Below are 24,586 nucleotides of genomic sequence, written 5' to 3'. Positions count from 1 at the left end.
GAATTCCCACACTAATAGAAATTAGAAATGTGGCAAGGCTCACACTTGTCCTCAACTGATTCTGCCCACATGACTTCTCCTGCAAGTTTGCTTCTTTCCATTTCATTCTGTTTTATTAACTTGATACCCTCCCTTACTGAGTAAATCTATGAGGGCACACTCTCTAATTTCTATAGCTGCCTTGTGTTTAATGCTCATATCGCTCCATGCATTTTATCACAGAGCAAAAGTGAATTTAACATCACAAAATGCACAGGGAGAGGGGCCAGTATTACAAAGAGCCAGTTAAAAAAAAAATGTAGTGAGAAAGAGACTTGGATGAAATAGTTAACCAAACCTTTCTCAATTGTCCAGACAAACCAAATGCTGGGGTGTTAAAGCAGATCTAGTGCCAAAAGAATTGCTCCATAAAGCTCTGTTGAGATCATACCTGGGAGTGTTCCGATTAAATGTTAGTCATGGTATCATCAAGTTCACAGGAAGAGTGAAAATAAGGACATCAACGATGGTTACTAGCTCCGTGAGTTTGAAACTCAATGAATGATAGTGGGGTGGGACAGAGAGAGAGAAAAAAATGAAGGGTGGCTACAGCACAAGGCAAGAGATAGGGAACAAAATGTAATACTAAGTATCCCAAATTGTGATGAAATCAGTGTGTGTGGAAACATGGATAAAGATGACAGAAACAAATCAGAGTTTTAGGAATGCTGAACTTCTGTACATTTATATATAGTATAGGCAGTCCCCCGTGACCAGGATGACGCTCTTCGCACCAAAAAAAAGATGGGCTCACAGGTGTTGCAATGAGTTACAGCTTAAAGGGTAGAAGATGCCTGTGCGTGGATTTTTTTTAATGTGTGGTGACCGTTGCACACCAGCCACCACACAGGCTTGACAGAGCTAGGTCTTGGTCCAGTGGCGAGGATTGACCAAGACGATTGGAGACCAAGCTTTGTTGCGCCTCCCCTGGGCCCCGACCCCGCTACTGTTAAATGCTGTGCCGCTCCTGGGCCATGACCCCACCGATATTAAATGCTGCGCCGCTCCTCGCTGGGCGCGACCTCTGCCTGCCTGCCCCCACCCCCCCCCCGACGCAAATGCCGCCCCTCGCTGGGCTCGACCTCTGCCAGCTCTGGATAAGGGATTTTTCTGATGAGGGGTGGTCACATTAAATTAGATGGTACAGGTACTGAGCAAAGGGATAGAGGGCTGACTGGCTTGGGGCTGGGAGTGCGGCAGAGAGATCATGGGGGGGTGGGGGAGGCAGTGGATTGTGGGGTCAGGCCAGCGATTGCAGGAGTCAGCAGCGAGGAAGGACTTAAATTTGTTCATGTCGGAGTTCTGTGCATGTGCCAGCTGGTGGCTGGGAATGGTTCTGGACGAGGGGTGGTTCTGGATAAGGGAGGTTCAACCTGTATTTCATTACATTCAGTGTTAGTTGTAATGCCTTTAATCTAATACAGATACATGTATGAAACAAGGGCAGAAAATGTCACCAGAAAATGAATAGCCACATTAAACAGTTAAGCTGCCTATGTTTTTCTATTCTCCAGGTGGGCTTCTAAAATACCTGATCAAACGATAAAGTAAACTGAACATCTGCTCAGTGACTCAGCTTGCTATCATCTGCCTTCATCCAACAACTGTATTTTGTACTACAATCAAATGTGGGCAACATGGAATTGAGTTTTCCAATTGAGGTTAACATTTGCTGCTTCAAGAGCTGTTGCTTTATTTTCTTTGGAGTTACACCTTGTATTGTGCACATTCCGAACACATGAATCAGCCTATTCACCACAATGCCACACTAGCCCGCTTGTGGTAAAGGCATTGTAGGAGCCTCACGTTAGCCCGTGGGTGGATGGGTGGTGAGAACACACAGTCCACCCATTTTATCACAACTTAAGTAAAGCACGCATTGAAGTCAAACCACACTCTGCATCATCAGTAAAATTAACAGGCGCATCAACAATGTTGGCCAGCAGGAACACCTACACAAAAATAAATTGTCTGTGCAGTTTATTCTTCCATTTAAAGAAGTCATTAAACGTTGGCTTTTGTCTATTCTACTTCACATTACTGTATACAGCTCAGCACTACCACTTAGTGTACTACAAGCCCTAGACTTGCAAATATCTGTAGATTCAAAATAGCCACAGCATTTCTCGAAACTGCCAACTTCAGATGTTTTTCTCTTTCCAAATAATTTCAAGGTTAAAAAAAAAAAAATCACTTTCACAGTTAAAAGTGTACCCGAAGAATAACTAAAAAAAAACTACTTGGAATGGACAAATTTGAAATCTATTTGAATCGATGATTTGACACTGGGCCCCTGAATACAAGTCCAGCATTCTACCACTACTGCTTTTTAGCAATCTTTATTGTGTTGAGTTTATAGAGCAGAATTTGTGGACCCAAATATACAACTGATCCAAGTTGAGAGCTAATCATGGTATGTTTAGATAGACTAGAGTAATTAGCTGTGACAATGTCCATAGCCATATACGGTCAGGAAATGTATTCAGCAAATAGTAATAAGTTACCAATAATATAACTACGACATGCACAGTCAGTACAACTAGAATGGAAATGAAAATATTTTTGCCATTTTGATTCCTTATTGTGAACTACTATACGCCTAATATACTCCCACTTTAAGCATATAGACTAGATACCTGGAACTTCCAAGTTTCCCCTTCTCTCCGCCCCCCCTTCCAGATTAGGTGCCACTGCTAAATGAAGAGCAACTCATTCTCATCTGAGAACCTGAAGATGACACGCATCCTGTCGCCATGCAATCCAATTTGAGAGGCTATTAATCACAGAAGGAAGGATTTTAATATTCCAATGCATTTTGATTCCTGTAAGAAATATATAAAAATTGCTAGTTTACCAAAATAAACCAGAATGATCAGATTAAATTTGTAATACAACTTTAACTTAATGCCCCATCACCCCCGCCCCCCCCATCGGACTTGCTGTTATCCCCATCTTTATAGTTGTGTGTTAAACTGGTTTCTTGCCATTACCACCCCTCTCCCAAATCTCTTCCTTTTTACATTTTCTTGCCCCTACTGTAGGGATGGGGTAAGTAAGAGTATAGAACTCATGGTGAAGCATTCTCATAAGGAGATCTTGTAAAACATAGTTACAATTAAAAAAGTTACTGCTTTAACACAGTATCAATTGACATCTAAAATGGTGAATGCGTCAGAGTTTAGGAACTGGATTTTTGGCTTTCTCCGTTCCAGGGTGAAAACTGAGGCAATGCGGCAAAATTACTGTTTTCGCTCAGTTAACGATTTAAGGTCTAACTTTTGGCAGTTGGGGCCTGCGCCGCAAAGGGAGGCAATCATTCGCGGCGCAAAAACACGATCCTCGCCAACTTTAATGCGGGGCCGGGTGTGCTGAGAGAGGGGCCTTAGGGATTCAAAAAACATTACCAAGACCCCGGGATGGCGGGACTGACCTATCAAGAAAGACTGGATCAACTGGGCTTGTATTCACTGGAGTTCAGAAGAGTGAGAGGGGACCTCATAGAAACGTTTAAAATTCTGACGGGTTTGGGCAGGTTGGATGCAGGAAGAATGTTCCCAATGTTGGGGAAGTCCAGAACCAGGGGTCACAGTCTAAGGATAAGGGGTAAGCCATTTAGGACCGAGATGAGGAGAAACTTCTTCACCCAGAGAGTGGTGAACCTGTGGAATTCTCTACCACAGAAAGTAGTTGAGGCCAATTCACTAAATATATTCAAAAGGGAGTTAGATGAAGTCCTTACTACTCGGGGGATCATGGTGTATGGTGAGAAAGCAGGAAGTGGGTACTGAAGTTTCATGTTCAGCCATGAACTCATTGAATGGCGGTGCAGGCTAGAAGGGCTGAATGGCCTGCTCCTGCACCTATTTTCTATGTTTCTATGTTTCTTACCTAACAAATCGCTGCAATAAAATAAAAACTTTAACTTACCTTTTTTTCAGATTTTCCAACTTACCGCTGCCGGCAGGGCGGTGCTCGGGGCACGGCACACAGGTTAGGCGAGTGCCGAAACTCGGACATTGTCGCAATCTGAGTTGTTCCACTCCGGCGTAGCTCTCCAAGCGTCGCCGCAAACAAGGAACCAAGGATCACGACCGGGCTTTCACCATGGAGGGTCAAAACGCGACAAAAATCCGGTCACAAACCATCCGAAAATCCAGCCCAAGGAGTCAGCCTTGTCTCAGTGGTAGCATTCTTGCCTCTGATCCAGAACGTCGGAGATTGGAGCATATAATCTAGGCTGACACATTAGTGCACTACTGATGCAGTCTTTCGGGTGAGACGTTAAACATCTGCTCTCTGAGGTGGATTTAAAAGATCCCACAGCACTATTTCAAAAAAGTAGCAAGGGAGATCCACTGGTGTCCTGGCTGTTGTGTATGCATGCCTGTTTACTGTGTGATGTCTGTAACACTGTTATGCCACATTGAATGTACCCTTATACTGTACACACCTCATTGGTACACCAGAGGGTGCTGCTGCTGGAGACCTAGGGGTTGCCTGCACACGGCAGGTAACCCAGTATAAAAGGGAACTCACAGCTTGTTGTCGTCACTCAGGAGCTGCAAATAAAGGACTACACAGTTTAAGTATCATACCCTGCCTCGTGGAGTCATTACTAAAGGTGCCTACATACACTACAACCGGCGATTGGAATACGAGGTCACGAACCACATGCTCAGCATGTCGAATCTCAGCAACTTTCAGCAATTTACCGATGGGGAAGATTGGGATGCTTTTGTAGAAAGATTGGAACACTTTTGGAACAGATTGGAAGACTGGCTGCACCGTGCAACTTTGGCGACCACCTAAATGAAGCACTAAGGGACTCTAAACCGACGAGAGCAGTGCACCGCATTGATACTTCTAACGGCAGAAACGCTACCCCGAGTACCGCAACCCTGAGGCCGCCACATGGGGCAAACCAGCTAGCCCCGTGCTGGCGCTGTGGAGGAAACCACAGGGCCCACCAGTGCCGCTACAAAGACTAAGCATGCAAAGAGAAAAGGCACCTTCAAAGGATGTGCAGAAAAAGCTGTACTCACCGTGTCTCTGATGAGTTGGCTGATCACCGGGGCTCCGACACAGAGGAAGGTGAAGTTGCGCAACCCCTGAAAGAAAAGTATGGAACTCATACCTGCTCCACCGAAAGTTCTCTGTGGGCGATGAAAGTAGACGTCGACAGAGTCCCAGTTTCTATGGAGGGCGACACAGGGGCGAGCCAGTCTGTGATGAGCCAAGCGACCTTTGAAGAACTTTGGATGAATCCCGCCAATCGACCACAATGGCATCCTGTCCAAGCGAAGCTGCTCCCAGGCCTCCAGGCTCCGGCAATCAACCTCGAACATGGATCCATCGCTGCATCTGGAGATTCCTCTGCCCAGCTCGACTGCCCACAGCGAGATCTCCAAGACCGAGAATCCACTTTCCGGGCCGGGGCAGTACTCCAAGAGATGAACATCGAAGAAGGAAATGGATTCCCAACATCCAGGATCGAACCTGTGGAAGGAAAGAGCACCACAGCCTACCTGCAGCAAGACCAGAAAATGGCTGCAGCACCACAAGCAGCAGAACCTGTAATCAAAATGGCCTCCGCCATGCCACGAGTGAACATGGGGGAGCATCATGTGACATCGAGCGGCCAATCGGATTTGAAGGCTCCCTTAAAGGAGACTGGCAACCAAAAAAATTTAATGGGGATGTTTCAACTATTTGAGTACACGGACTTTAAAGCTAAAGATGCAATTAAAAGGTGCAAGTATGAAAATGTATGCAATGTAATAATGAATTGTGATGCTGGTTTAACTAATGTGACTAATGATATGAATGCAGGTGTCAGTAAGGTTAAGAACAAGTTTATTATGCTTAACAGTAATGATAGAGATTGTGAAATGTCTAATGTAACCATGTCTGTTGAAACCAGGACACCCAAAAGTGATGCAAATGCTAGAATGTATAATGCAGGCTCGACTGTGTGTGATCAGAGCCAAGGTGTCATGTAGGACACTGCCAAAGGACAGTGGGTTCTACAGGGACCATGCTGATGCCAATGGAATCCCCCTGTGGGAGACCCCCAGATTCAGCAAGCTACCTGACCATGTAGCCTGGACCTTTGGAACAAATATGATGCCCCTTGCAGGACACACACACAGGCAGTGGGAGCAGACCCACTACAGGGACAGTGGTCAATGGGCAGCCCAGCCACCACCAATGGCAACCTACACCAGACCAGCCCTACAGCCCCTGACCACCAAAGCCAACACCAGGAGCATGGGGCCAATACCCTCCAGCTTCCCTGGCAAACCCTAGGATGACCTGACCCTCATCCCAATTGGTGGACAAGGAGCCCACCCAGTCTTGTGGCCCTGCCCGCCACCTCACAACTACCCACATCACAGTGTATACACACCACCCACTGCTGCCGTGGCTACCTCCTCGAGGGATCTCACAACAGTGACACCCACTTGGTTTGTGTGTGAGGGAGGGGAAACGTACAAGGCCAGCCTCAAGCACAGGGGTCACACCTGGCAACCACACAACCCTCACCACAACCTCCCATAGCCCACCACTGATCACCTCCCCTAGGCATGACAATAAGGATATGAAAAATGCTCAGGGGGGAGTATTGTTGTGTATGCATGTTATACTGTTATGCCACATTGAATGTACACTTATACTGTACACACCTCACCGGTACACCAGAGGGTGCTGTTGCTGGAGACCTAGGGGTTGCCTGCACACGGCAGGTAACCCAGTATAAAAGGGAACTCGCAGCTTGTTGTCGTCACTCAGGAACTGCAAATAAAGGACTACAGGTCTACACAGTTTAAGTATCATACCCTGCCTCATGGAGTCATTACTAAAGGTGCCTACATACACTACACTGGCCAATACTTATCCCACAACCATCATCACTAAAATAGATTATTTGGTCATTTAGGCTGCTGCGTTTCTCTCCATAAGTACTTAATTTTCTAAAATGCTTCGAGACATCCTGAAGTCATGAAAGATGGTCTGCAAGTTTTTCTTTCTTTTTTAGGGTTATTAGGATAAATAGAGCGAGATTATCAAATGTTGCAGGTCCTGATAGTTCCTGAGCTATGGAGACTTTGGAGGCATCATGTCAGTTAAAAAAACTTTGCATTTAATGTAAAGACATTCCACAAATAGATGCAAGGAAGACTGACATGAAGGTGTGGAAACAGAGTAAAAGGATGAAACATTTAGGATGCAAGATTAGATAAGGCACTTTTGAATATGCCCAATTTGTACCATCAACCATGGCTCAGTGGGAGAACTCTTGCCTCTGAGTTAGAATGTCATGGGTTCAAGTCACATTCCAGGGACTTGAGCACAAAATCTAGGCAGACACTCCAGTGCCGTATTGAAGGAGTGCTGCTGCCTTTCAGGTGAGACGTTAAACCGAGGCCCCGTCTGCTCGCTCAGGTGATGTTAAAGAATCCATGGCACTCTTTCAAAGAACAGCATGGGCGTTCAACCCGATTTACCTTTGTACAGTAGAAGAAAGAACATTTCTGCCAAAAACGTTTGTCAGGAGATGAAATTAACTGGATAGCGTCCATTCTACATCAGATGTCATATAGTCCATGGAAGGAATGGATGTGATAGGACAATTGGTCGATTCTTGTGTCCCCTGATAATTACATTTTTTGCCATGGTGATTTTGTTACTCTTCTTCATAATCTTAAAAACGACAATTAGACCAGCTCAGAAGTCAGCATCTTTTCCCCCAAAGAAAATAAGACCAACTTCCCTAACCTGTTCTCTTTACTTGAATTTCTGATACCCAGAATGATCTTTGCTGTTCACCTTTGTACTCTCTCAAGAGTAACCTCCTTCCTATGATGAGGTGACCAAAACAGCAGACATACTCGTGATATAGCATTTTACAAAAATGAATTCAATAAATCTGGTAATATGTGGGCTGGCACAGTAATAATACCTCTTTAAATGTTCAATCTATCCCTCTGTTAATGCAACCTTCTTTACTCTAGATAGGGGCTTTTCTGACAGTTCAAAGGTTTATCCTCTATAACTTCTAGATCTTCTAATTCATCAGCACTTTTTCTGCTCATCAAAGGACACACACACTAGTAACTAGGGACTTGAACTCTTCCAATTTCAGGCATCTAGTGTCAGCACCAAGCACCAGTCCCAGGTCCTGCATTGTAGTCAGATACAGAGTAAAGCCCCAGTCTAGCTCAGTCTCAACTACAGAAAAGCAACCCTGACTGCATCAGTGTGACATTCCCTCACTGCCCCCATTTCCACAACTTACTGTATTGAAACTGTTCAAACTCATAGGACAGTCACCCCTCCGTCCATCTGGGCTGCATTTGAATCCAAATCCCAGAGGTAAAAGGCCATTGTGTAAACTGCACCATCAGATTCCTGTAAAGCACTTCTTGGTCTTGGGCTGTTTAAAACACATGGGGCTAGAAATTCGGGTTTTAGCAATTTCGTCCATTTTCAGGCGATAATCGCGGCGGAATCATTTTTTTTACCGCCAGGTTACCATTATTGCCGGACCTAGCAAAATTCGCTAAACGATGACCAGCGATAGCAATAAATCCGGCGTTGCACAACTGAATTTGTGCACCAGTGCCGAAATTTGCAATCGAAAAAAAATACAGACCTTCTGCGCACGCGCCATTTTTTTCTTCTTCCAGCACTTCTGGTCAGCTGTCAGGGAGCACCTGCGCATACGCAGTCATCAGCCTTTCTCAGATAGCAGGGAGGATGGAAGCAGGCAGAGAGCGAAAACATTCAGTAATGAGGCGAACAAGGCTCTTATCACAGCTGTAGAGGGGAGATGGGGAGATTTAAATAGGAGTGGTGCAAGTAAACCACTCCCAGCGGTTCTTGGGCAGCTTTGGATCAACATTTTAGAAGAGACATCTTTCATGGACGACATCAGAAGGACCAACACCCAGTGCCGCAAGAGCTTCAATGACTATTGCAGGGTCGTCAGAGTAAGTCATATTTTTATTGATGCACTCCATTATATAAATTGTAAATCTGACACGTGTTGGTAATGGGTAGGCTTAGTGTTGCACCTTATTTGCCATGAATGATCGTTACACATTATTAAAAGATGTTTCTATACTTCGATGTCTTCCTCATGAACCATGTACAACTTCCAGGGCCATCAAACAGAGGACTGTATTAAATGCACACAGTATGGTATAAGTGCAGAAGGGTTCCTCCAGTAACCATTCCCATTGTCATCTTTGCAGGGAAAGTTGTCCCACAACCGCCGAGAGCAGTGACGGACAGGCGGCGGTCCACCCTGAAGCATGCCTCCGACCTGGAGGAGTGTGTGGCAGGTCTGATCGGTGCCTCAGGGAGGTCAACTACCTGTGGGGGTGCTGAACCCCTGTTCGAAACTGAGGATAAGTCCTGCAAAATCCCCAGGCTGGGTTGGGGCAATGTGATGTAGTGTCTGTGGACTAGGGTTGGGGCAATGTGATGTAGTGTCTCTGGATTAGGGTTCGGGCAATGTGATGCAGTGTCTCTCGACGATATATAATGCAATAGCAGTGGTCTTTCAAATGAGCCTGTGCTGTGTGACCTTACTCATGTCACCCTGCCCCCCTCTCCTGCTGCTAACTACTCATCTGTGGTTTCCTATTTCCAGATGAGGAGCCGCATGTGCCACATCCTCGAATGGAAGCCTCCACCTAATGTCCATCATGTGGGGGTGGAGGAGGAGGAACGAGGACGACGCCGAGGATGAGGAACCTCCATGGAAGGAGCAAAGTGATCAACCTATTTCGGGGGATGGGGGGGGCCTATGCACTCGACACCTCTTTTTGCTGCAGCCACTAGCTCGTCCGAGGAAGAAACATTCTCGGGCTTTGAATCATCCGAGGCCCCAGGTACAAGTGGCGTGCAGCAACGCACCACTGGGGTTGAATCCCGTATGCTGTCTCTCCGGAGGGTGAGTCGGCAAAGCCAGTCTGCCGACAGACAGGGGGATGCACACCTGGACATGGTGGGACTATCCAGGAAGAGCGTCCAGCTCACCCGACAGCTCCTGGAGGTCTTGGGTAGTACTCCCGCAAGTATTGTGGCACTATCTGTGAACAGGAGGGAGGGCATGTCGCAGATTATCGGTGCGAGCCGCAAAACCACCAAGGCTATCAATGCCCACGCGCAATTGATGGTCTCTATCTTTGACATTACAGTCCCCAGTGTCACACCCAGACCGACATCACCTGTGAGTGGTGAGGCCGAGCTAGAGCCTTGCCACTCAAAAGCCGGGTCTTCCATACCCTGAGCTTCTCCAGGGGATCCACACATGGCATCGCCACCGTCTCTCCCCCCCAATCCCCAATACAGCAGGACTCTGGTTGGGGTGCTGCATGAACTCTTGGCGAGGGAAGATGGGGGGGCAGGGGAGATAGGGACCGGAGGTAAAAGACGCTTGGTGCAGGGGTTGTTGTTGTTGCTGCTATTTTATAAAAGTTTTAAAAATTTTCCAATTCATAATAATGTTTGATAAATTTTATTCCAGTTTTGAAATGTTTAATAAATGTTATTCAAGTTACAATGTTTAATAAATCTTATTCAAGTTAATGTATATGTTTAATAAATTCTTTTGTTCACCTTAACCATTCCTGTGTAGTGTCTCATTTGTAGAATAAGAGTGGGAATAGTCAACATGGTGGGATAGAGTGGCCAGGCAACGCTCAAACGTGCCGTTCACTCTTCAAGCAAAGCGTTGAATTATGAGCTGCTAATGTAAGGCTTTTGCATTGCTGTAAGCTCTACAAAGCCTCACTTGTGGTGGTGGTGGCATGGGTTAATCGGCAGGTTCCTCATCCTCCTCCCCTCCTCTCTCCTGAGGTAGTCCTGCAGTCCCCTGTAGCAAATCCGGTTCTCTCATAATGGCTAAGTTGTGTAGCATGCAGCACACCACAATGAACTCAGCAACCTGCTGAGGGGAGTATTGCAGGCAGCCTCCAGAGTGGTCCAGGCATCGGAAGCGCTGCTTGAGCACTCCAATTGTCTGTTCGACGATGTTGCGTGTGGCTAAATAGTGATGCTCGGCTTCTGTCTGAGGGTTCCGGAGGGGGGGGCTCCCTGGAAATTACTGCCATGATGCGCTGAGTATGGTCGCAGATGATCTGTACGTTCAGGGAGTGGAATCCCTTTCAGTAAACCACTGGATTGAGTAATGTTGTCCGCAAGGCGATGTGCGTACAGTCAATGGCAGCCTGAACCTTGGGGAAGCCAGCAATTTGTCCAAAGCCCATAGCCCTCTCATTCTGTTTTTCCTTGGTTATTGGGAACTTTATAAATTCCATCCTGCATGCATATAGCGCAGTAGTCACCTGGCGAATGCAGCGGTGTTTAACGAACTGTGAGATGGAGTAGATGTCCCCTGTTGATGCCTGAAAGGAGCCGGAGGCATAGAAGGCAAGTGCTGCAGTCACCAGGAAGTGCGGTCCTGTTGCTGCTGGTAGGCTGTAGGTCTGCCTTTATGAGCTGGCATATCTCGGTGACCACTTCTTTTCGGAAGCGCAGCCTTCTGTGCCTCAGAGCTGCAGCTATGAGCGTTGTTCCCTGTAAATTCATGGGGAAAGGGGGATGGGGAATTACGCTCAAAATGCTAATCAATAAGCCTTCTTCCAGCTCGATACTGCATACAAAAAGCAGCCAGGATTAATGGCTGACATAGTATAGCCCCCATTTTTTTTTTAAATGTCCTTAAATATCCTTTAAAATTAACTATAAACTCACATAAATCATCACTGTGTAAAACACAGCCTTCCTTCTCCAAATCCTTTTATGCATTGAACTTGTGCTCTTTCTTCAAGATGGCGGCGTTAGCGCCAGGTGCGCCCTGGGTCCGACTGTTTTTCCCGGGCGGGTTTCCGGGCAGGCGATATCGTAGAATTTACTGCCCCGGACAAGAGCATAGCGTTGCACGCCGATTCACGTCATAAAAACGTTTTTAAAAACAGGCAGGTGGGCGATAAAATTTTTTGCGCCAGTGCAAAACCACTGTCGAAATTTCACAATCGCACAAAATGTTATGCGACTCATTTAGCACCAAAAAACCCTGGCGGAAAAACAATCGCAAATCTGGCTAATTTCTAGCCCCATTATGTTCTTTCTTTTGGCTCCTTGCTCCCATAATAAACATTTTATACTTTTCAACACTGAATTGCAATGTATTATTGGCTCAGTTATCTAAAAGATCTAAATCTTTTTGAACCTAGTTGCTCATTGTTTGCCCAGCCTTGGATTCTGGCATCAGCGGTAGATTCTGCCTGTAAATATATCATCCAGATCATTATTATACATCAAAAAATAGGAAGAGTCTCAATGGCCCTCAGTGAGTGGGGGGGGCGGGGGGAGAAGACCCACTTGCAAACACTTTATGGCCTGAAAAGATCTTACTTATATTTTCTATTTTTAAAGCTATCCTCTGCTCTGTCACAAAGGTAATGGGTTCCAGCCACACTTCAGAACGTGAGTTCACAACCTAGGCTATCTCTTTTGGAGGAGTGCTGCATTGTTGGAGGTGCAGTCTTTCAGGCAAGATGTCCATCTACTGCTTCGGGTGGATGTAAAAGATCGTATTGCACTAATCGAAGAAAATCAAGGAAGTTCTCCCAGTGTCCTGGCCAATATTTATGCGGAGTGATTATCTGCACGAATATCATTGTGGCCTTCTGCGCATGTGCGTGCTGGCCTTGAGCCGCACATACACACCTGATTCCCCTTCTGCGCATGTGCGTGCTGGCCTTGAGCCGCACATACACACCTGATTCCCCTTCTGCGCATGTGCGTGCTGGCCTTGAGCCGCACATACACACCTGATTCCCCTTCTGCGCATGTGCATGCTGGCCTTGAGCCGCACATACACACCTGATTCCCCTTCTGCGCATGTGCGTGCTGGCCTTGAGCCGCACATACACACCTGATTCCCCTTCTGCGCATGTGCGTGCTGGCCTTGAGCCGCACGTACACACCTGATTCCCCTTCTGCGCATGTGCGTGCTGGCCTTGAGCCGCACATACACACCTGATTCCCCTTCTGCGCATGCCGCTGTTTACTGCAGCCATGCATGCACAGTACCCAACAGTAGCGTTCTGCAATAGGCCACGTTTTCCTCGCTCCATGGGAGGAGGTCACTGGATCCACTGGTGGCCTAGGTGGGGGATGGGGAATTCGGGGGGTGGGGGGAGGAGGGGGAAAATGGGGAACGGGGAGGAGATGCCGTCAATATTCAGAACTTTGAAGCTTTTTTTCCAGTTGGGGCGGATGTTGCTGCGGCTGCGGGGCAGAATTCCCTTGCAGCAGGTCGGCCACCCCGACCAATCATCAGCGCCGCGCTGATGATGCGTAACAACGCCCCACCCCTTTCAGTTAAAGGGGAGGGCCGTTGCGAACTCTGCATCTTTTTCTCTTCGGTTCACTGGGCCACCGGGGAAGGTTTCAGCCGGGCCAGCGGCCTGGCACCCAAGAGGGGCCTGTTGGCAGCCCAGCTGAACCCGGGGGCATAACTATCGGGCCGACCTGGCAGTCGGCCGACAATAAAAAATAAAATGGTGTGGCTGACAGCAGCACCTCCCCTTTAAGGGCGGCCGTGCCACCAACCAACAAGAAGTGTACCAACAGAAAAAGTTGCCGGGGGAACCGGCCGGTGGCGGCGCCGCTCCCGTGGGGCAATTCCACAAAAGGGATATTTCTCACAGCAAAATTTCTGGAAGGGGTCACCGCCAGTTGATAAGGGGTCGGCACGTGCACGCCACGGCGGGAAAATGGGCGGAGCGGTTCCCTACACCGCTCCGACCCCGAGGAAGGGCAATGTTTAAAATGGCGGCCCCTCCACGGAAAATCAGCGGCCATTCCGCGCCGTGCCATGGCTGCCGCTTTCAGGCAGCCAGAGGCCTCAGCGGAATGGGCAATTTCGGCCCCATAATCTTGTTACAATAGGAAACAGAGGAATACTTCCTCCAAGTTAGATAAATATAACTTCCATAACCTATACCCATGCTGACATATCCTTAACAAGTTATGCTACATCTGCTACATCTTTCAATCATTTTACAGTGGGCTACATTTTCCAGATATATCTTATAATTTTAACATTTTTTTAATGTTTGTCACTTTCTAAGCCTGAAGTGTCAGCTTGGCCTAGTTGGTAGCACTCAACTCAGATGCCATGGTACTATTCTTAGGGGAGTGTTCCCAGTTTCTTGGCCAACATTCCTCCCTCAACCAACACTACCAAAAACAGAATACATGATTACTTACTTCATTGTTGTTTGCGAGACTGTGATGTGCACAAATTGACTGCCGTGTTTGCCTGCACAACGACGACGTCAAAAAGTAATCCACTGGTTGTAAACCACTTTTTGGGACTTTGACATCATCATGAGGCACTATATAAATGCACATTTTTCTTTCTCCTGAATCTCCCTCAATTTAGCATTTGATACCTTTTCAGAACCATATCTTGTGTTACTATGCTGTTCTGGAAAATCTGCTTCATGCAACTTTCCCCACTCTTCCTGTACACACATTTGAATTAACTATTGAAATAATCCTGCTATTCTATTCCATCGTTTTTTAATGGACCAATACTTTCTTTCATTGTTTATTTACTGTGTATGTATCTGAAAAGCTCTTTATTGTTCTGAAAAATGTACTCAGCTACTACCTCTACTCAGTTTTTCTTGGCTTCCCTTATTATTTTTTCACCTGATTTTGTATTTGGCAGTCCTGCTGCCAATTAGATTTATCTTTAGAAAGGTTTCTGCGTATCCCTAATACTACTCTAAGGTCACAAATCAATGATTTAATCGTACAGCTGTGCATTTTTTTCAGTCCAAATGAGCAAATACATAAAATTTCACCCACCCACCAAGCAGTACATTATACTTTACTAAAATCCTAGCAACAAGATTGCATACTTTGATTTTTCTATGTCATTTATGGTGGCTGTATGCTGTGCATAATAACTTGCCAATGTTAGATTATGCACTTGCATGCTTGCTAAGGCAGGTGTTGTGATGTGTATCCAGGACGCAATGCATTTCTATTAGATAAGTCTTGTGTGCATTTAGTACAGTGAATTAAACAGGTAGCGGACTTATCACAGCACAAAAAAAAACTGCAAGAACAAATACTGGTAGATTAGTTCCACACATTAAGGAAATGCAGGTGCTCTCAGTTTATAAAACTGCAACTTTTTCTAACCCAGACTGATATTTTGTCAGGAATAAGTGAATGGGCAATAGTAAAGAGAAGGTAAGTAAGTGCATACATATAGAACAGAAGAGGGTGAAGGGAAAGTGGACTGGACCATCCTGAAATAATGGTTCAATACAAGAAAATCTGCAATTAACAATCTGCCAAAAGAACAGCCTGAATATGTTTTGGGTACTAAATAGGTTAGGAGACAGGGATCAAATATGCTTGTGGGCACACATTCCTAAATGTACCACGACATGTACATGTAACACATGCCCTTTACTCTGCTACAGTCACAAACAAATCAAGAATACTCCTTCAGTGGCTCAACGAATTACATTGTTGATTCGTACAGCCCAGATAAATCTCAGGTTTCATCCGCAGTCTGTGCTGTGTTAGCTGATCTTGGCTGAGGCAGTGTTGGACACCACAACTGGTATACATGCTCCTGGGTTAGCGAGGATCTTGCAAACGGACCATGGTTTCCACTCCTGATCACTATCTAATTAGAACTACTAGAAGTACCCATATGCATCCGGGCATATGTTTGGCTGTAACCCGCCGCCCCCCCCCTCCCCCATCCCCAGGTCAAATTTGCTTAAGTCACTTTCAAGAGTCTTAAATGAATAATGTCACTTGGTCAAGATATTAAAGAGTGACTGTACCTCAGAAAATAGTCAACTAATTCAGAAGTGAAGGGAGAATATTGGCAACAAAAAATGCAAATTAACAGATGAGATAGTCTAGATTGCATCTATGCACAGGGGAGATGTTTTTACCCCAAACATGGGAGTTCTTTTCAACTGAACCCCAGGAGTTGTAAAATTAGTTTTAGAAATCCTTCAAAAGCCACAACTTACAATTAATCATCTCTTCATATCTTCTGATAAGTTTTTTAATCTGTCAGTAATCGTAAGTAATAAAGAGGTGAATATCATTCATTAACTTGACCATCACTTAATTGTGGAACAGCGGAAGTTAGAAGATTTGTTTTGTATTCTCAGAGGATTGCTAGAACAACAAATCCTTTATCACAAGTGGTTGTTGAGATGACTATCATTTGCAAAGGGATTGAATAAATATTTGAAAAAGAAAGAATGCAAATGAGGAAGAGAGGGGGAATTGGGACTAGAGTAGTCTAGATAGTGCCATTTGAACAGATAGTCTCGACACAAATCCAATGACTCAAATGGCCTCCCTTGGTGTTGCAAGCAAGCCTCTTGATAAAATGCAACATCCCCACTGACACCTGGGAGTTCCTGGCCAAAGACCGCCCTAAGTGGAGGAAGTGCATTCAGGAGGGCGCTGAGCACCTGGAGTCTCATCACCAGGAGCATGCAGAAACCAAGCGCAGGCAGCGGAAGGAGCGTGCGGCAATCCAGTCCCACCCACCCTTTCCTTCAACGACTGTCTGTCCCATCTGTGACAGAGACTGTGGTTCCCATATTGGACTGTACAATCACCTGAGAACTCACTTTCAGAGTGGAAGCAAGTCTTCCTCGATTTCGAGGGACTGCCTATAATGATGGATGCAATGATAAGTGTTTTAAATGAAACACTAGAGTTACAATATACATTTTAAAGCACACAAAACTTCTAATTAGATTTCTCTCATCAGTCTTGTATTATTGTAGGTAAAAGGATCAAATCTAAACATGCTGCTTCCTAATTAACTTTGTCAGCTTTAATTTCCACCTTTTTCTTCTCCACCTAGAATTGCAAAGGAGCTAGTCTCCCAACTCCCTATAATCCCAAGATCTCTGAAAAGTAAACATTCAGATAAAATACCATCTAGCAGTTTAGATCAACCAAATCCCCAACATAAAATGGGAGCAACATAAATGACTTCCGGTTAGTGTGAGTGAATCCAAATGAGAATTTGTAAAACTAAATCAAGATGCTATAAAATGGATAACAAAGCTCGAAATAAAAAGTCTAAATGAGAAATCTGGCACAAAGTTTAATTTTCTATCCCAGAAATTCAGCTCTGCTCAGCAGACACCCTCAGCACTAAAGCAAAACATCCTCATTATACCCGGTCAAATAGCTGAGCTTTTCAAATGGCATAGCAGTATTGTAACTGGGACCTTCCTGGTCTGAATGTCTTTGTGAAACCACACAATGTAATTATTCACTGAGTCATAGGAGAGCTTAGTCCCTCATCATAATATTCTGGTATCAAGGCCACCGTTGTAGGCATTATGGGATAAGAAATCAAACGCATGCATTCCTGCTCAGTTATTGATTGGCCCAATGTTCAGAAAGTAAGAAAGAAAAACTTGGATTTATATACAGGTAGCATCTTTCACGGCCACTGGACATCTCAAAGCGTTTTACAGCCAATTAAGTACTTTTGAAGTGTAGTAACCGTTGTAATGTATGTACATTAAAAATGTAAAAACGTGCAAAAAAGTTGCTTTCTAAACTGCCTACAAAATGATTCAACGGAGTCTCAGTGAATGTATAGAGAATAGAGCCACTTATCTTGCTATCTGAAAAGATAAATTTGAAACTGCACTGTAAGCAGTGCAGCTGGTAACTAAAGTATTACCAGATATAGGATAAAGGATGCAAAGACAATGCAATTTTCTAGTTAAAAACTTGCAAGACACATGGCTAGGCTTACTAGTGTGCCCATGCACTGTTTCTCAAGCAGTAGGCCACAGGGGTGTATTATCTAGATTTTTGTAGAGCTAAGGAGGACCCCGGGGCAGGGGGGGAGGGGGGACGGGGGAATAAGAACAAGTTGTATTTATATAGTGCCTTTAATGTAGTAAAACATCCCAAGGTGCCTTACAAGAGTATTAGAAGGCAAAAAAATGACACGGAGCCACATAAGGAAAAATTAGGGCAGATAACTAAAAGCTTGGTCAATGAGGTAGGTTTCAAGGAGCGCCTTAATAGAAGAACATAAGAAATAGGAGCAGGAGTAGGCCATACGGCCCCTCGAGCCTGCTCCGCCATTTAATACGATCAAGGCTGATCTGATCATGGACTCAGCTCCACTTCCCTGCCCGCTCTCCATAACCCTTTATTCCCTTATCATTTAAGAAACTGTCTATTTCTGTCTTAAATTTATTTAATGTTCCAGCTTCCATAGCTCTCTGAGGCAGCGAATTCCACAGATCTTCATCTCAGTTTTAAATGGGCGTCCCCTTATGCTAAGATCATGCCCTCTAGTTCTAGTCTCCCCTATCAATGGAAACATCCTCTCTGCATCCATCTTGTCAAGCCCCCTCATAATCTTATACGTTTTGATAAGATCACACCTCATTCTTCTGAATGCCAATGAAGAGAGGCCCAACCTACTCAACCTTTCCTCATAAGTCAACGCTGTCATTTCCGGAATCAATCTTGTAAACCTTCTCTGTGAACTGCCTCCAAAGTATATCCTTTCGTAAATATGAAAAACAAAACTGCACACAGTATTCCAGGTGTGGCCTCACCAATATCCTGTACAACTGTAGCAAGACTTCCCCGCTTTTATACTCCATCCCCTTTGCAATAAAGGCCAAGATTCCATTGGCCTTCTTGATCACTAGCTGTACCTGCATACTAACCTTTTGTGTTTCATGCACAAGTACCCCCAGGTCCCGCTGTACTGCAGCACTTTGCAATTTTTCTCCATTTAAATAATAACTTGGTCTTTGATTTTTTTTCTGCCAAAGTGCATAACCTCACACTTTCCGACATTGTACTCCATCTGCCAAATTTTTGTCCACTCAGTTAGCCTATCTATGTCCTTTTGCAGATTTTTTGTGCCCTCCTCACAACATTGCTTTTCCTCCCATCTTTGTATCGTCAGCAAACCTGGCTACGTTACACTCAGTCCCTTCTTCCAAGTTGTTAATATAGATTGTAAATAGTTGGGGTCCCAGCACTGATCCCTGCGGCACCCCACTGGTTACTGATTGCCAATCCAAGAAGGAACCATTTATCCCGACTCTTTGTGTTCTGTTCGTTAGCCAATCCTCTATCCATGCTAATATATTACCTCCAACCCCGTGAACTTTTATCTTGTGCAGTAACCTTTTATGTAGCACCTTGTCAAATTCCTTTTGGAAGTCCACATGCACTGGTTCCCCTTTATCCACTCTGTTCATTACATCCTCAAAGAATTCTAGCAAATTTGTCAAACATGACTTCCCCTTCATAAATCCATGCTGACTCTGCCTGATCAAATTATGCTTTTCCAAATGTCCTGCAACTGCTTCTTTAATAATGGACTCCGACATCTTCCCAACCACAGATGTTAGGCTAACTGGTCTACAGTTTCCTGCTTTTTGTCTGCCTTCCTTTTTAAATAGGCGCGTTACATTTGCAGTTTTCCAATCTGCTGGGACCTTCCCAGAATCCAGGGAATTTTGGTAAATTACAACCAATGCATCCACAATCCCTGCCGCTACTTTTTTTAAGACCCTAGGATGCAAGCCATCAGGTCCAGGGGATTTATTTGCCTTTAGTCCCATTATCTTACTGAGTACCAGTAATTGTGATTGTGTTAAGCTCCTCCCCACCATAGCGCCTTGACTATCCACTGTTGGAATATTGTTAGTGTCCGTAAAGACTGATACAAAATACGTGTTCAGAGTTTCTGCATGTTCCCCATTACTAATTCCCCGGTCTCGTCCTCTAAGGGAACAACATTTGCTTTAGCCACTTTTCCTTTTTATATACCTACAGAAACTCTTGCTATCTGTTTTTATATTTTGTGCTAGTTTACTTTCATAGTCTATCTTCCCTTTCTGAATAATTTTTTTAGTCATTCTTTGTTGGCTTTTAAACGCTTCCCAATCTTCTGTCCTCCCACTAGTTTTGGCCACATTGTATGCCCTTGTTTTTAAATTGGATATCGTCCTTTATTTCTTTAGTTAGTCACGGATGGCTATCTTTTCTCTTACACCCTTTCCTCCTCACTGGAATATATTTTTCTTGAGTTGTGAAATATCTCCACTGTTCATCAACCGTCCTACACTTTAATATCTATTTTCCCAGTCTACTTTAGCCAACTCGGCCCTCATAACTTCATAGTCTCCTTTATTTAAGCTTAGTACGCTGGTTAGAGATCCAACTTTCTCACCCTCCATCTGAATTTGAACTTCAATCATGCTATGATCACTCATTCCAAGGGGATCCTTTACTAGGAGATTATTTATTAATCTTAAAGGAGGAAAGAAAGGTAGAAAGGTGGAGAGGTTTAGGGAGGGAATTCCAGAGCTTGGGGCCAAGGCAACAGAAGGCACGGCCACCAATGGTTGAGCGATGATAATCAGGGATGCTCAAGAGGCCAGAATTAGAGGAGCGCAGATATGGGGCTGGAGGAGATTGCAGAGATAGGGAGGGAGAAGGCCATGGCGGGATTTAAAAACAAGGATAGGAACTTTGAAATCAAGGCATTGCTTTAACCAGGAGCCAATGTAGGTCAGCGAGCACAAGGGTGATGGGTGAACAGGACTTGGTGCGAGTTATCACATGGGCAGCCAAGTTTGGATGAACTTTACATAGTACCGTAAATGTAATGTAAGCACTATGGTGGGCGCTGTGGTGGGAAACCTGGTAGTACCTGCAACAAGGGCTATATAAGGCTGACCACCACACCTGAGAGGTACTCTGGAGCTGAACAATAAAGGACGAAGGTCACAGCAGTTAGATTTACACCAGGCCGTGTGGAGTCAGTAATTTGTGTGCTACATACACCACACATAGGGTAGAACATGAGAGGCCAGCCAGGAGTGCATTGGAATGGTCATGGCTACAGATGAGCTGAGGCAGGGGCGGAGACTGGCAATGTTAGAGATGGAAATAGGGATAGAGAGAAATGTCATCAATAGGCATTTCCGAATAAAGTACTACATATGATTACATATAATTTACAGCACAGAAACAGGTAAATTCGGCCCAATTGGTCTATGTTAGTTTATGCTCCACAAGCGTCTCCTCCCACACTACTTTATCTAACACTATTGGCAAAACCTATTCTCCCTTATGTACTTATCTAACTTCCCATTAAATGCATCTATGCTATTCACCTCAATTACCCTATGTGGTAACAAGTTCCACATTCTAACCACTCTCTGGCTAAAGAAGTTCCTCCGGAATTCCTTATTGGATTTATTAGTGACCATCTTGTGCTTCTGGACTATTGCACAGCTCCTAGCATTCCACGACAAAACAACACTGCAAAGGCCTAAGTGCTGGCCTCTAGAAGATTCGTACCACTGAAAAAGAATCTAAAAGGCATGTAAATGTGTTTAAAAAATGGGTGGGTGGGTGGAGGAGCAAAGAAGGCAGTATTGAACACACACACACACACACACACACACACACACACACACAAAAATTGACTTCCATAAAAGCCAAGTGGGTGAAGACATTACCCAAACAGATTAGGGAAGAATGATTTCATAGCTTGGTCACTGGGTATTGATCAGGGTTGACTAATTTACTTTTAAATTCTCTCCCCACACTCCCCCAGTCCAAGTGTGCTGGAACTAACTATAATTACAGAATTAATTCTACTTGAAGTATTCTGCAATATAAAACAGGATTTAAACTAAGGATGGTTGCAGCACAAGCATGGGCCTTTGGGTGACTGAGTCAGCTGACTGTGCCTTGCTCTCTCAATTTAAACATTCATCATAATCCCTCATTCATATTATATAGTCATCCTCCATTTTAAGTTAAGAACCCCAAGCTGCATTAAAATAGAAAGTCTAGGAGTTCTAGGTTTAAACTATATTATTTTAATTCAACAGCTACCAGTGTCCAATCAATTCGATTAACAGCAGAGACATTAAAGAAGGAAAATCAGAAAGCTCAACATTAAACCATGCACCTATTTCTAATCTCACCCCTCAATCCCTCCCCCCAGAGTGAAACCTGAAAGATGCAATGGAAATGCCTGCAGAAAGAAACAGTGACATTTCCTAAGTCACTCTGTTGAGGGCCACACTGTAATTGTGGGGTATTTTCTGACTAAGTCTAGGGATTTTAATATTTCACTAAAACCACTATGGGTTCTTTATCTTCGTTTCTCACATCTGCTGACTATAAATACCTTCCTTCATACAAGGCCAGTTCTGACCTTGTCACTAACAGCTGCGCGAGATATAATAATATCAAATAGTGAAACCAAGCAACTTTCTTCATTTTAATCTAATTGAGCTATCTGTTTGTCTCTGTGGACAGGCTAGAACGATTTCTAATATTCTAATACTGTACACAAAAGCTTTCCATTTTATTTCAGACTGTAGAATATCATGCCATGATTGAAACACACTTCAGTTTTACTCTCTACATATGCAGCTCTAAATACTGCCACAGGAAGTAAGTCATTGGCCTCGAGAAAATGCAGTGCAAGGGAACCAAGATGATACCATATCTAAGGAATCTGATTTATGAAGAAAGGTTAAGGAAGGTGGTGGGCCTGTCCACATTGGAAAAGAGAGCATTTCAAGGTGACATAATAGAAGAAAGTCAACTCGGAGAAATTTTCAAAAATTATACTGATAATGATTCAGAAAAATTGCTTTTAAGAGTTCTGACACCAAAAACTAGCACGCATAATAATTAAACTTTAGGTAATCAGGTGGGACAGAAGAAAGAATTCAGGTGCATCTTTTCAGTCACTGTTATGTAGGCAGATGCAGCAGCCAATTTTGTGGAAAGTCCCAAAAACAATAAATGAGATGAACAACCAGTTAATTTGCTTTGGTGGTGTTGGTGGAGGGCGGAATGATGGCCAGGACACCACAGTCAATGCTTTCCTTTTAAATAGTGTCTAGGGATCTTTTAAGTTCACTTGAACAAGCAAAAGGCGCTTCGATTTAGCATCTCATCAGAAATATGACACTTCTAACAATGCAGCACTCCCTCAGCACTGCACTGAAGTATCAGCCTAGATTATGTGCTCAATTCCTGCAGTTGGGCTTGAACCAACAACCCACTGACAGAGAGGAAAAAGAGTGTGCTACCAACTGATTCAAGCCAACACAAAGTATAAATGACAATTAGACATATTCCTGGAAACGGGATAGATGACAAGTGGGAATGTAATCAGTCCAAAAATGCAAGATTTATATCTCAAACTAAGACTCACTGCTTTACTGCGTGTGTCTTACTAAAATCTGATTTCATAGCCCAGCAATGGCAATTATTTACTGTTAACAAGTTATCACCATATCTTCTCAAAATTGTTTGTAGTTCATTGTTCAACTGTTACATAAAATAGGAGTATCAAGCCAAAATAGAACAAATATTTGCATACCATAATTATTCACCTCCACTCTTACCGTGGCGTGAAGTCAAATTTCTTGACCCTAAGCCAAAAATGTGACGATGGCCCTTTAATCTGCCTGTCATGGCATTTGCCTAGCTGCATCAAATACATACAATATTTGTACATAGTAGGATGCAATTTAAAAAACTCAACACTTTCTCTGCCTCAATGGTAGAATGGTCTAATCCAAGAGTATCCAAGCCTTTGTTATTGTGGCCACAAACGCATGTTCCATGGGACCTTGGGGGCCATATTTAGAGTTTAAATCCCCATTCCTATTATTGCATATCTTCCCAGTTGCATTCCCAGTTGCTGATACTAACAAATCTTGAGGTTCCGATTTAGGATTTATCCACTAATGATACAAAGTGTGGGAAAAATAACCGTTTCCAAACCTCAAGGCCAACAAAATTCAAACAGGCCAAATCAGCAAACCCGAAATGCGAGCACAAATAGGACCGATGGCTCCGGGGCCTGCAGATAGGGAAGCCCCTAGCTAGAAGAAGGGCTTCTCTTCAGCCATCACTGCTATTCCATTCAGCAAGTAGATGAATATTTTGGAGAAATATTTTAAAATTGAAGAAAAATAGGATCTTTAAGACTGAAGGATCTTAAAGATCACTTCACATTTACATCAAACGAAACCAACTGATCTCAAGGGAGCACGAACCTCTTTCTAACTGGCCCATCTTCATTTTCCGATGAGCTTGCATCATTTCCATCTCCTTTCTGGGAAGTGTGACACCCATCCTCTTTCCCATTTCCAACTGCCGCCTCAGGTGACAGTATCGATCCATTTGAGGAACCATTGCTGAGAGAACCTATGTGGGTAAAAGACTGGCATCAGTAAACAGTACTAACAACCTACAAACAAGCCGTTATTTAAATAAAAAAGCAGGCGCAAGCTTTGCACATTGGCAGTTTTTTTCTCTTTGTTTGTGTGAGGGGTACTCACATGTTGATGAAGGCCTCTCAGATTAAATGTACCGACTGATATAGGAGATTTATATCCTTCAGGATCAAGGTGGTCAAGCAATGATG

At 44.2% G+C, this 24,586-nt stretch overlaps 1 protein-coding gene across 1 annotated transcript in view; it reads right to left on the bottom strand.

Moving 5' to 3' along the window:
- LOC139264363 (protein Jumonji-like) overlaps positions 1–24,586 on the bottom strand; it is a 447,980-nt gene that overhangs the window by 190,147 nt on the left and 233,247 nt on the right. The window contains exon 3 of the mRNA XM_070880677.1: positions 24,216–24,366. Coding sequence (XP_070736778.1) covers positions 24,216–24,366 — 151 coding nt within the window. The remainder of the gene's footprint in view (positions 1–24,215; positions 24,367–24,586) is intronic.

The sequence above is a fragment of the Pristiophorus japonicus genome, chromosome 5 (assembly GCF_044704955.1).
Source record: "Pristiophorus japonicus isolate sPriJap1 chromosome 5, sPriJap1.hap1, whole genome shotgun sequence".
NCBI classification, from domain to species: domain Eukaryota; kingdom Metazoa; phylum Chordata; class Chondrichthyes; family Pristiophoridae; genus Pristiophorus; species Pristiophorus japonicus.
Note: the sequence above shows the minus strand (reverse complement) of the source record. Positions and strands in the feature narration are given on the sequence as shown.